Below are 13,859 nucleotides of genomic sequence, written 5' to 3'. Positions count from 1 at the left end.
TAAGAGTATTACTTTTTATTGTGAATATCGGTAGAGTTGACTCGTCTCACAGATAAAAATTCGTGAGACCGTCTCACGAGAGATTTACTTTGGTTGGAGTATATGAACCATAGTTATCATTAATGTTGTAATTGGAATAAACCATTTAAATTTGAAAACAAATTTGTAAGAACAGATTTCAAATTCATGGATTTCAATACTATCAGAAAAGCGTTCAATAGATTTAAATCTTGGATTCAAATATATTTTAAATTCAAATGTTTCGATCCAAACGAAACCTGTATTTTTATTTAAGCATGCGAACGATCTCTTTGAAAATAGTATTTTATTTAATTCGAACCGAATGATCTAATATGAGAATGAATGTAATGGGATTTGTCTCTAAAACATTGTCCACTTGAAGCAATTAAAATGGTGGACCTTATTTCCATACAATTCTCCTGCATCCACATTCTATTCAATGTGAAGCCGACTCTTCCCTGCTTTTGGTTGGGGAGAAATGTTTATATATTAAAAATTCACCAGAGTTTCATGTTGCTTTAGCACATGGAGAGAGCCCACAAAGACATTTTCTTTTAACTAAATTTAAATATTTTTAAAAAGTGACGGCAAAAACTTGTGTGAGACGGTCTCAAGGGTCGTATTTTGTGAGAGGATCTCTTATTTGGGTCATCCATAAAAAAATATTACTTTTTATGCTAAAAGTACTACGTTTTATTATGAATATCGGTAGGATTGACCCGTTTACAGATAAAGATTCATGAGACCGTCTCACAAGAGACCTAATGTAAAAGAAATGTATCAATTTCAAGGCTTAATGGACATTGTAATAAATCAAATTTCACCAGCTTGGTTCACACAGAATCATGTTAGGAAATCAAAGACATAGTATTAGGGCGAAGATATGAAAGATTAAAAATTACCAAAAAAAGGGCACAGAAGCTACATTTGTACTAGTGTTTGGGTTGAGTTCGCACGCTCGATTCCGAGCTTGCTTCAAACTAGTACTGCGGTATCAGATATTTTGACCTCATTTTGAATTTTCTTGCATAATCTTTCTTGATCACATTACTGATACTCCTAAAACGCACTTAGTCGTCTCATTCCGTCACAACGATTCTTTTCCAATGGGTTCAAACCCTTCCTCGCTCATTTTTCTTTTATTCTACTTAAATTTTCTCGCCCCATAAATGGACAGTGTGTTGTTAGACATCACAATAACCAAGAGAAAGAAACACATGGGATGGTCACCAAAAAGTATATCCTCTAGCTACTTCCTCGACTGCAGAAAGCCCATTCCTTCATGTTATAATGAAGTTATTGTGTTTCACATATGTCCATGGAAGGTCGGCATTACCCTTATATCTTATCTTTCTTAGGGCCTACTCCAAACAATTTGCTATTTAATGCACCAAATCTTTGTTGGGTTTCTTCTGAAATCATAAATTCATTAAGAAATCCAACGGTTCTTTATGGGTATGTAGGGCAACTAGTGGATTTAGCACAAGGGCAGGCAAGAAAAACCAAGTCCCTCTTGGAGTTTGGCGCGGCCATTGGCTTATCCTACTCTATAGGAGGTTTAGGAAATAGCAACAATCCCCATAAAATACATGTACTATGGTTCAAAAATTTTTTGGTCCTTCCGATTCTGCGACAAGGAAGACTACAAAGGTAGTTTGGCTCTATAAATTTCACAAGGTTGCACGGACAAATCTTAGTCATTTCATAATAATAGTGATAACAATAATAATAATAAACGAAGTCAGCAATATTCATCGAAATTCATAGGTCCTCTACTGCCTATATATGTACCTACACGGGAAGTATATACTGATGATTGCTCATGCTAACACGACTAAGGATGGACCTCCAAAGGCAAAGACAAAACAATGATCTAGAAATATTTCCGTATGTGAGTCGAGTAATGTACGAAAAGTGAGGAAGAGGGAAAATTAACTTTACGTTATTGTCATATAAAAGAAGGTAAGATGTTATGTGCATAAATAAGGGCTTATCCTCTTAAGTTCTAACTAAATAACAAAAATTATATCAAGTTGCAACTTTGACATACAAGTAAATGAAAGGCATGTACTGAAATTGGCTCTAAAACTTTTCATTTGGTAGAAAGCATCTTGTCAATCTCACCATTTTGGTTGTACATAGCCACGAGTTTCTTTGCAGTACGATGGCATATGCTTATCAGCTCTGCAACCGTATGTGTTCGAACAATCAGATAAAATAAAATTGAGACTATTAACACAAGTTACAAGTTTTTTCCCAGCCATACCTTTGTTTTCCCCAAGCACGATTTACGTGAAGGTAGTTACGAATAGTGTGGTAATCCAAGGAATAACGAGCAAATTCAAGGCCCTTTGGACCAATCTTGGAAAGAGTAATGGTGTCATAATATAGAACCTTCTATACTTCAAAAACTTTTTGGCTAGGGAAGAATCCTTACTAGATTTAAAATGAACGCAATTATGTCACCCACAAACTTTGGAGCAGGTTGTGTCGGACCTTTCCCTAAGAAAATAAACGGAAAAAAAGCTAAAATTCAGCAAGCTATAGGAACCATAATTCTTCACAATATTATGCAGAAAAATGCTTATTTTCGTCACCCAACAGCATATTCATATCGTATACAGGCAATATATTCAATCGTAGCACTACGTGACATAAGCCATTGCGTACCCAATTTAGCATTATCGTCTGCTTTTACAGTTTCCATGACGAAAGGCCGTCTTTCACCCTAAAACAATCACCATGAACTAAGCCATACACATTTTCTATATAGATTCCAAAATGGTAATGCCCACATGCCAAAAGATATGCTTACTCGGCTCACTGTGGGAGTGATTTCGAGGAGATCTTTCACCAAGCTAAGCATCTCCTTTCCACGTTCATTCCTGCCATTGGCAGATGAGATTACAAACAAGTAATACCGACGAATAATGCAAATAAAAGTGATTGCTTCCCATGATTTAATATATACAAAAACATGACAATGAAAAACACAAATTTGCATGAGATCACCTGACAGTAACATATTGTGGATGTTGCGTCATGCTAAGTCCTGAAAATTTTGGCACGCCCATGTACCCAACTACCAAATCCTAGAATAGTTGAAAACCAAGTAATTAACAACTGTTTTCTGTGGACTCGAGCATTTATCGATTTACTAAAAGCTATAGCTTAGAGTAATAAAACTTGAATGTTTTATGTTGTAAACTGGTTCATGTTAGGTGAGTTTTTAATGGAGGTGGGGCCCATGCGAATTTAAAAATGTTTTCTCACATATCCCTCATCGTAAAATCCTCAAAGTTGGTTCAAGAAATTTGTTATAAATTGAGCCTTCCTTATTTGCTTTTAGTATCCCAAAATCAAAAGCTTTTCAGCTTCGATAAAAAGAGAGTGCATAGAAAAGGAGTGTATTTTTTCTTGAGTGCGGGAATTCTCTTGTGTGAGTTAGAGAAATTATTTTCTCGGTATACACGGGTTTGGAAATGTGAGGAATATTGAGTGTATTGGTGTATACACTTGTTGTAATATTTCTTCCAGTTATAAAAGTTGCAGTGCTCCGTGGACGTAGCCTATTTTGGGTGAACCACGTAAATCTTTGTGTTCTTGTTGATTATTTTATTCCGCATTTTTTTCGGTACTATATTATCATCGTGATCGGCATCACTTCGGGGTAATTTCCCAACAACTGGTATCAGAGCCTTGTTGTGAAAATTCTTAAAAATTCTGAGTATGCTCTGTGGTTGCAGCCTTGTCTGATCTTCCACATCAGAAAAGATTTTTTAGATTTTTTGCTAAGGCTAGAGAAGTGATGGCCGGAGATGATGGATCGGGACCGGGAATCAACAAGTTCGACGGAACAGATTTTTCGTTCTGGCGGTTACAGATAAGAGATTATCTGTACAGTAAGAAGCTGCATCAACCTCTATCAGGAAAGAAACCAGAAAAGATGAAGGATGATGATTGGGAGCTCCTTGACCGACATGTGTTAGGTGTGATACGACTGACCTTAACGAAGAACGTGGCGCATAACGTGGCGGAGGCCAAAACCACGGAGGAAATGATGACCATTCTGTCAGACATGTACGAGAAGCCATCAGCAAACAATAAAGTACATCTCATGAAGAAGTTATTCAACTTGAAGATGGGAGAAGGTGCTTCGGTGGCAAAGCACATAAATGAATTCAACACGATTGTCTCTCAGCTGACATCGGTGGACATCAAATTTGATGATGAAATTCGGGCACTTATTCTTCTGGCGTCTTTACCAGACATTTGGGAACCGATGCGGGCAGCGGTTAGCAACTCTGTTGGAAAAGGAAAACTACAACTCAATGATGTTAGAGATCAAATCCTTGCTGAAGAAGTTCGCAGGAAAGACTCGGGTGAAGCAACATCATCGAGATCTGCTCTAAATCTTGATAACAGAGGAAGAGGCAGGAATGGTGAAAAGAGTTCAAACCGATGGCGCGGTAGATCCAAATCAAGAAATGGAAAAGACAAAAACATCCTTGAAAAGAATATGAAATGCTGGAGCTGTGGTGAGACTGGTCACCTGAAAAAGAACTGTAGATCAACGAAAAATAATGCCAATGCTGTCACTGAGGAAGTACATGATGCTCTGCTATTATCCATGGAAAGCCCTGTTGATTCTTGGGTTATGGACTCGGGAGCTTCGTTTCATACCACTGGTGATCGCGATGTATTTGATAATTACATCGCTGGCGATTACGGAAAAGTTTTCCTGGCTGATGGAAAACCTTTGGAAATTGTTGGTATGGGTGATGTACGAATGAAGATGTCAAATGGATCTGTCTGGAAAATCAACAAAGTCAGACATGTACCAAAATTGACACGCAATCTGATCTCGGTGGGACAGCTCGATGATGAAGGCCATAATGTGACCTTCGGTGATGGTTCCTGGAAAGTGAACAAAGAAGCCATGATCGTTGCTCGAGGAAAGAAAACTGGAACACTGTATATGACTTCCAGTTGCAGAGACACACTAGCAGCTGTGGATGCTGGAGCCAATTCAAGTCTATGGCATTATAGACTTGGACATATGAGTGAAAAGGGAATGAAGATGTTGGTGTCAAAAGGAAAGCTACCAGAATTAAAGACTGTTGAACACCAACTATGTGAAAGTTGTATCTTTGGAAAGCAGAAGAAGGTGAGCTTTTTAAAAGGTGGTAGAGAACCGAAAGCAGCAAAGTTGGAGCTGGTTCATACTGATGTATGGGGACCATCTCATGTGACATCCCTTGGAGGCTCGAGATACTATGTCACATTCATTGACGATTCGAGTAGAAAAGTTTGGGTTTATTTTCTGAAAAATAAATCTGATGTTTACGAGACCTTTAAAATGTGGAAAGCCATGGTGGAAAATGAGACCAACTTGAAGGTGAAGTGCTTACGATCTGATAATGGTGGAGAATATGAAGATGATGAGTTCAAGAAATATTGTGCACAGAACGGGATCAAGATGGAGAAAACCATTCCTGGTACACCTCAACAGAATGGTGTAGCTGAAAGGATGAACAGGACCTTGAATGAACGCGCAAGGAGCATGAGATTGCATTCTGGATTGCCAAAATCATTCTGGGCTGATGCTGTTAACACTGCAGCATATCTGATCAACAGAGGACCTTCGATACCGCTTGACTGCAGAATACCCGAAGAGGTATGGAGCGGCAAAGAAATAAACCTTTCTTTCTTGAAAGTGTTTGGATGTCTATCCTATGTTCATATTGATTCAGCAAGCAGAACAAAACTTGATCTGAAATCAAAGAAGTGCTTCTTTATTGGTTATGGAGATAATGAGTTTGGTTATCGTTGCTGGGATGACCAAAATCGGAAGATCATTCGGAGCAGGGATGTAATATTTAATGAGAAACTTCTGTACAAGGACAAGTCAGACATTGGAGCAGGAGATGAATGTCCTGAAGTCAAGAAGACTGATGAAGTGCCATTGACATATATTCCTGTGAATGAATCGAAAACCAGTAACCAGGAAGATGAAGAAGAAACTGCACAAGATGATGACCCACAAACTCCGGTGATTGAACTCAGGAGATCTTTGAGAACCATTAGACCACCTGAGAGGTACTCCCCTGCACTTCACTATATTTTGCTGACAGACAAAGGTGAACCGGAGACCTATGAAGAGGCAATGCAAAATGATGATTCAACCAAGTGGGAGTTGGCCATGGAGGATGAGATGGATTCACTGTCATCCAATCAGACGTGGGAGTTGACAGAACTTCCACAAGGCAAAAAGGCGTTACATAACAAGTGGGTGTACCGGTTAAAAGAAGAGCATGATGGTAGCAAGCGGTACAAGGCAAGACTTGTTGTAAAAGGCTTCCAACAACGGGAAGGAATTGATTACACCGAAATTTTCTCTCCGGTGGTTAAATTAACCACTATCAGGACAGTACTTGGACTAGTGGCGAAGGAAGACTTACATTTGGAGCAGTTGGATGTAAAGACTGCGTTTCTTCACGGTGACCTAGATGAAGAAATTTATATGAAGCAGCCACAGGGCTTTGAAGTACGGGGAAAAGAGAGAATGGTGTGCAAACTTCAGAAGAGCTTGTACGGTCTCAAACAAGCTCCAAGACAGTGGTACAAGAAGTTTGATGGATTCATGAGTGAAAATGGTTTCCTAAGGTGTCAAGCTGATCACTGCTGTTATGTGAAAAGGTTTGACGGTTCTTATATCATATTACTGCTATATGTAGATGATATGCTGATAGCTGGAGCTTGTCTGGAAGAAATTGATAAACTCAAGAAAGATTTATCAAAGGAATTTGCCATGAAGGATTTGGGTGCTGCAAAGCAAATTCCTTGGAATGAGGATCTTTAGAGACCGGGTGAATGGATTCTTGAAATTATCTCAAGAAGAGTACGTAAAAAAGGTGGTTAGCTGATTTAATATGGATGAAGCTAAATCTGTGAGTACTCCTTTGGCTAGCCATTTCAAACTAACCAAAGCACAATCACCATCGACGGAGCAGGAGAAGGCTTATATGAATAAGGTTCCTTATGCTTCTGCTGTCGGAAGCCTCATGTATGCAATGGTGTGTACAAGACCAGACATAGCACATGCAATGGGAGTCGTGAGCAGGTTTATGAGTAATCCAGGAAAGCAACACTGGGAAGCAGTTAAGTGGATTCTCAGGTATTTGAAAGGTACTGCTAGTTGTTCTTTATGCTTCAGGAGGTCAAAATTGGGCTTACAGGGTTTTGTCGATGCCGATATGGGTGGTGACCTGGATGGCAGGAAAAGTACTACTGGATATGTGTTCACATTAGGTTGTACAGTTGTAAGCTGGGTGTCTAAGCTGCAAAAGATTGTTGCGCTTTCGACTACAGAGGCTGAGTATGTTGCAGTTACAGAAGCTAGCAAGGAGATGATATGGTTGAGATCCTTTCTGGAAGAATTGGGTCAGAAGCTTGAAGATAGCACGTTACACTGTGACAGTCAGAGTGCTATTCATTTAGCAAAAAATCCTGTTTATCATGCTAGGACAAAACATATACAGGTTAGGTACCATTTCATCAGATCGGTGCTGGAAGATGGAATCTTGATGCTGGAGAAGATTCCTGGAAGTAAGAATCCAGCCGATATGCTCACAAAGACAGTAACCATTGACAAACTGAAGTTGTGTTCAACTTCAGTCGGACTGCAAGTATAAATGGAGATATATGAGCTGCTGCAATGATGGTGTGAAGACATGATTGAAATCAAGTCTTCAAGTGGGAGAATTGTTAGGTGAGTTTTTAATGGAGGTGGGGCCCACGCGGAATTTAAAAATGTTTTCTCACATATCCCACATCGGAAAATCCTCAAAGTTGGTTCAAGAAATTTGTTATAAATTGAGTCTTCCTTATTTGCTTTTAGTATCCCAAAATCAAAAGCTTTTCAGCTTTGATAAAAAGAGAGTGCATAGAAAAAGAGTGTATTTTTTCTTGAGTGCGGAAATTCTCTTGTGTGAGTTAGAGAAATTATTTTCTCGGTATACACGGGTTTGGGAGTGTGAGGAATATTGAGTGTATTGGTGTATACACTTGTTGTAATATTTCTTCAGTTATAAAAGTTGCAGTGCTCCGTGGACGTAGCCTATTTTGGGTGAACCACGTAAATCTTTGTGTTCTTGTTGATTATTTTATTCCGCATTTTTTTCGGTACTATATTATCATCGTGATCGGCATCACTTCGGGGTAATTTCCCAACAGTTCAAAAGTCATATTTTGCTTGCTGTAAGACAAGCTAGCGAGAATAATTGATACCCAACTCCAGCAATCACTCAAACAGAGATTTATACCCGTGATCTTAGTTTTACCCTAACTCTACCATTGAAAGTCTATCATTCTAATATTGCTATTTATAGGGTTGCTTGTGTAATGAAGTATACGAATATTATTTATGTCATGTGTGTAAGACATTTTCTTTTTAGTGTATTTGATTCAGATATGCATACTTAGATATTGTACAGGACTATGAAGGTGATGGTCCAGTCCAAGCTGAAATAAACACTTAGCAAGTAAGTTTAGGGTTACAGACTAATGTTCGATGAGGTGAGACAGTACTGACATGAAATAAATATATAATTATTCAACTAGGGAATACGGGGAAGCAAAGGAAGCCAAAACCAGAAACACAAAACATAAGATTATTGAATTAACGAGCGAAGCACTCACCGCTAAAGCATTTGTGTAGTCAAAACAACTGCAATAAGACAGAATTATGCATGTTATTTAGTCTCAAATGGATGAAAGAAACTAAAAAGGTAGGATTTTATTTTATTGCATATTTTGTCAAAACGAAAAATTAACAAATTTGAAACACAAAATGGTAGGCGATTATTTGAAGGGCAGAAAACAAGAAAAATTGTTAGCTTAAGAAGCAATTGTAACAAACAATAATAACATAGTTAATGAGATATTTCAATGGATAAACTTTTGAATCTCGCTTGAGCATGTATGTACATGTTTACTATAGGAAGACATGAGCTAATCACTTCAACCTTTAGCTTGGGCTGAAGTTGGTCTATTATTCTAGTTCCTACTTCATTGTTACTTGACCTTTTTCAAGATCACTGCAACTTTTTACCTGCATCTCGTACAACTATGTTTTACTGACCATTTTGATTCGCAATCTCGTCAAAGAGTCTGAGTTATCTGAAAACATTCTTAATAAATGATAGTCACTGGATACAAGATTTGAAAGAAATTAGAAATTACCTATAGCAAGAAGGAGCAATTACATCAGTCAACTCATTCGCTGGAAGACAGAAATATGGAACCTGCTCTAGTAAGATTATAGAATCTGATCACAAAACAGAGTATACAGAAAGGCGTGAGAAATGATTTCACTAAGTTACCTCCTCAATGTGACCATCTAAATGCTTCAAGTGAACCTATAAAAGACCAATAGAAAACTATCTTAAGAATCATTTTTAGTAATCACGTAATCATTTGTCACGCAACGGTAGCAGATTTAAGTATTTTAATACACACAATAATAATAGTATAAGAGATGATGATGATACTATGTGTGTGCCCCAATAGTTGTAAATGATAATGTACAGATTCAAAACCTATCACATGTTAAATATGTTAAATTGGCCATTCATTTCCACATTTGGTCATAAATCACATAAAGAATGTATATAACTGCCTCAGACTAACAAGAAAGATATGACTAAATGGTATCTGATTGCTAACCCAAGATTCTGAGCACATTTAGGATTTCAGCACTTACAATAAAAACTTGGATTCATTAAAAAAGAAATAATATGTACATGAAGAGACAAATTCAAGCAAAACCTTGTAATCTTGCATGAACTCGTAGTGAAGAACTGTTTCTGGTTCACTGCTAGCAGCCTTTAGAAACTTATCTAAACCTTCTCGTGTACCATTATCAACTGTTGAGAAAAGTGAACAGGCATAAAGAATGTTAATTTAGAGAATTTCAAAACCAGATTGTCTGTTGACCGTGAAATAAAAAAATGAATCAAAAAACTATTGGTTTCCCCATCCTTGCAATTAAAAAAACCTAGTGGTAACGGAATGAAAGAAATGCACTTGAAAATGGTTCTAAAATATATAGTTAGTGAATAATGCAATATTATCAAATACAATTAAATAAATATAGTTACCACAATTGGTTCCGAGAACATAAAGCTTTTCCAAATTCAAATAAGGCTCCACTGATCTCAGTGCTGCACTTTAACAAATTACTCTGCATTAAAATAGTGCAAGTCAAGATAAAACAATTAATTTAATAAAGCACATGACACGTTGTAAGATGATAATACCTTGAACTTGGCAGCCAACGCCACAAAACAGAAGACGTCTCACACCCGCTGCCTGAGAATAAAAAGCAGTTGTTTGCTCAGTCCACCTCAGAAAAGTAGGCTTCACATAAAATACAGGGTAAAAGCTTCATAAAAATACTTGAAAGAGAATCTTCAGGATTACATATATACATTTTTTGATAGGTGTCCTCAGGCTTATATTATTTAATCATACATAGGTTGACATACAAACCAGTTACCAAAAGAGAAGTGTAAGTAAGAACCTCGACTAATGCCAAAGTATTAAGATTAGGCGACAACGTTGGCTTAACACCTTTGGCAGCAAGAATTTCCTCTGGTGTCCTAATTTCAACAGATGATTAGGTTCAAAAAAAGATGTCAGTCATTTGAATCTATAAAAACTAATTATGTAACCAATAGAACAAACCTTGCCAAGATAGGTCTGGGAGTAAATCTATCTTCTGGATCACTGAAATGACATAACATAAAGTTACAAGAAACACACACATTAATGAATGATGATAATCATCTTTAAGAGGGTACAATTAGACTGCTTTAAAAGGATCAATACTTTTGCACACAGATAACAGCTTCAACCATGCCAGTTCTAAGCATTTCCATAGCAATTGTGGTCACTATACCAGTCCACTGAGCCCCTAAAAAGTAAAGTTATGTGGGGCATCATTAAGTATGCGTCACTTAACCAAATGATGACATTTAGTTGCATTATGATGCATATTAGTTCATAAATAAGCATTCATTTCATCACTCGAAAAAAGAACGATGAGCTACAAGAAACGGAAGTGACCAAGCACTCAGTGATTCGATCTGTTCATTAGAAGGGAGAAAACATAATGTATTCTACAAGAATTTCCTTCACATGTTAAACCAAACAATGAAAAAATTTCAAGTTTATACATGCACTTCTTAGCAATCCAAATTTTTTCATTTACAGTATCGCAACTAAATGAATACAAGTAAATTACACATCACACAAAAGAGCATAAATATTTAAAATATAAACTCCATATATTAACTCAAATCAAACATTTTGACCCCTAGAAGATAAGAGAAGAGTCAAAGAGAGCACATTGTTAGGAATATAGGAAATGGGGCAGAAGAATCAACTTGAGGAGATTACCCTCGACTGGAATGATTTTCCGAGCATAAAGTAGATTCTCATACACCCCCATATAAGTCTCATCCATGGAACTTGTTTTCCTGCTTCGTCCGTGGACAACAGGTTCAAGAGCCTAAAACAGCAAAAGGAAAGCTTAGCTACATGCCAAAACACCACGTATGAAAATCCCCTGTAACATGATAGATACCATAAATATTTGCATGTCATAATTATTGAGAATGGTCATCAGATCCCTTTGAATCTATTCACAGAGTACAATGATTGTAATTATCAACAAAAAAGCAACAAAAATATTCTATCAGCTATAAAGGATCTGAGATTTTTCAGTATTTGTTGTTTTCATAATTAATAGAAGAGAAACGGCAATACACTCGTTTGTAAGCGCAATACAACAACAGTTAACTATTTGACTAAAATAAAAGATAGAAGCTTAACAAGTGATTAAGGCAAGATTGAGGAAAAAGATGAAGCTCACTAAATATATGAAGAGATGGGACAAAGATATAGGCTCACCTCAATTTTAGACATGCCGTCTCCCAAGAAGGCACAAGCGTTTTTGACGTGAGCAATGTAATATGTGTCACATAATCCGCAGTGGCTGGTCAAAGAATAACAAGGAGAACCAACTATTGTTATAATTTGTTTGCATCATTCAAGCTTTAAGTGTTTACACGAAAAGGAACAAAGCGGGTATATTTGCACTCTCCGTGCCTAAAAGGCATAAATTTAGGGGAAGACAAACAAGATGAGCATAATAGCCATCCTCTCAAATAAAACGCAATCTCAAATTTCATGTTCCAGATAGCTAAATTTCATCTCCAGATGCACTATAACCATGTTTTGCATGAATGGTGTAGCTGGCCCTTCGCAGCACCCGACAGTTTCAAATCCGTTGCAATGGTGTGGAGCTGGGTAATTTCACACGTTTCGAATCAATATAATCTCTCTAGCAGCATGCGTTTAACCATTGTTCCATAGTTATCCACAGAAATGAGTCAAATGGCCCCAAGTCACATCAAAACTTCGAACAATGACTTAACCTTCCATTCTCATGCAACTGTCATTTGTCTACCTCCATGGCTAAGGTGTTACACTGAACCATGACTAACAAACAACTAAATTCTTGGGCCACCACACAGAAATGAAAGATTGGCAGCATTTCAAGAAAACATATTGCAAAACAGCAGCATCAAAGAATGTCTTGAACCTGCAATGATCCTTGGCGGGATAAGTACCACCAGGAGGAATGGGCCTGGACTTCTGCCTCCAGTCATCTCTCAATTTCACCGACTTCGACCTTGTTCCTTCTGCACATTTCAAACTTTTCTTTACCAAATGAAACCAATCAAACAAAAAAAGAACAAAAGGTGGACAAGTGAATTTTACCTGTAGAAGACGAAGAATTAATGGAGAAACTGAAGGGAAAAGAGTAGATAATTCCACTTGCCAAAGCCATTTGCAACAGAGTAAGAGCTATTGGTGAAGAGTGTGTTTACCGAGGAGGTGTGCGCCACAGAAGTTTGGCTGTTAAAATACCGATAATTCATATCTGCTACGACGTCGTATGGCACTTGTTTTTCCTTTTTTATAAAACAAAATTACTTTTATATTTCTCTCCACTCCAAAAATATATATAATTATATACTCAACAAAATAAATAATAATATATAAACAAATAATTTAAGAATTGCAAAAATATCATTAATAAAATCAATCGGTAAATTGATAAAGTATTAAATAATTGATAAATTTATCATTCAATGAATACATGTTTAATTACTTAAAAATTGATATAAAACTTATTTAATTTAATTAATTGTTTATGAATTAATATATTAAAAATTGATAAAATAATTAATTTTTTAAATATAATTTAATCAAAACGTAATAGATAAAAATGTTTTACAATTTAAATTATTTAAGTTACGTCCACAAGATATTTTGAACAAGTTAAAAATCAATAATGAGAGAGCAAATAGATTTATTCGAGTGGTTGATTTCACCGAAGTTTTATACACTTTAAATATAAAAATATGCTAAAATTTTAGATTAAATATTATATTATTTATTCAGCTTGGTCAAAACTAAGTTTGAGTCGAGTTTGGTCTCAACACCGAAATCAAATCTATTGATGAAATTTCGCCAAAGGACAATTTTTCGGTGAGTTCGAGGCCTCGCGAGAAAAACTCGAAACAAGACAATTTTGTGGGCATTTTATCGAGTACGAGTTCGGGTTTGTGAAGTTTTTCAGATATCCGCAACAGATCGATGAAAGATACGAGGATTCTATCTTTAATAATAATAATAATAATAATAATAATGTTATTATAGTCCATATCAAATGTAGATTTTTAAAATTAGCCTTCTTTATTGAAAAA

At 36.6% G+C, this 13,859-nt stretch overlaps 1 protein-coding gene across 1 annotated transcript; it reads right to left on the bottom strand.

The window, feature by feature from the left end:
- Nucleotides 1–1,936: 1,936 nt before the first annotated feature.
- LOC142547657 (7-hydroxymethyl chlorophyll a reductase, chloroplastic) lies at nt 1,937–13,020 on the bottom strand. The gene is given in 20 exon segments (XM_075656042.1): nt 1,937–2,179; nt 2,181–2,205; nt 2,288–2,382; nt 2,459–2,523; nt 2,692–2,749; nt 2,837–2,906; nt 3,034–3,113; nt 8,722–8,749; nt 9,265–9,326; nt 9,405–9,440; nt 9,850–9,947; nt 10,182–10,244; nt 10,341–10,392; nt 10,604–10,682; nt 10,768–10,809; nt 10,912–10,996; nt 11,482–11,593; nt 11,995–12,079; nt 12,689–12,788; nt 12,868–13,020. Coding segments are annotated over 20 exon segments (1,371 nt in total). The 5' UTR covers nt 12,938–13,020; the 3' UTR covers nt 1,937–2,113.
- Between the last annotated feature and the right edge of the window lie 839 nt (nt 13,021–13,859).

Source organism: Primulina tabacum, chromosome 5 (genome assembly GCF_025594145.1).
Source record: "Primulina tabacum isolate GXHZ01 chromosome 5, ASM2559414v2, whole genome shotgun sequence".
In the NCBI taxonomy this organism is placed as follows: Eukaryota; Viridiplantae; Streptophyta; class Magnoliopsida; order Lamiales; family Gesneriaceae; genus Primulina; species Primulina tabacum.
The sequence above is the reverse complement of the archived record's forward strand: the minus strand, read 5'-3'. Positions and strand labels throughout refer to the sequence as shown.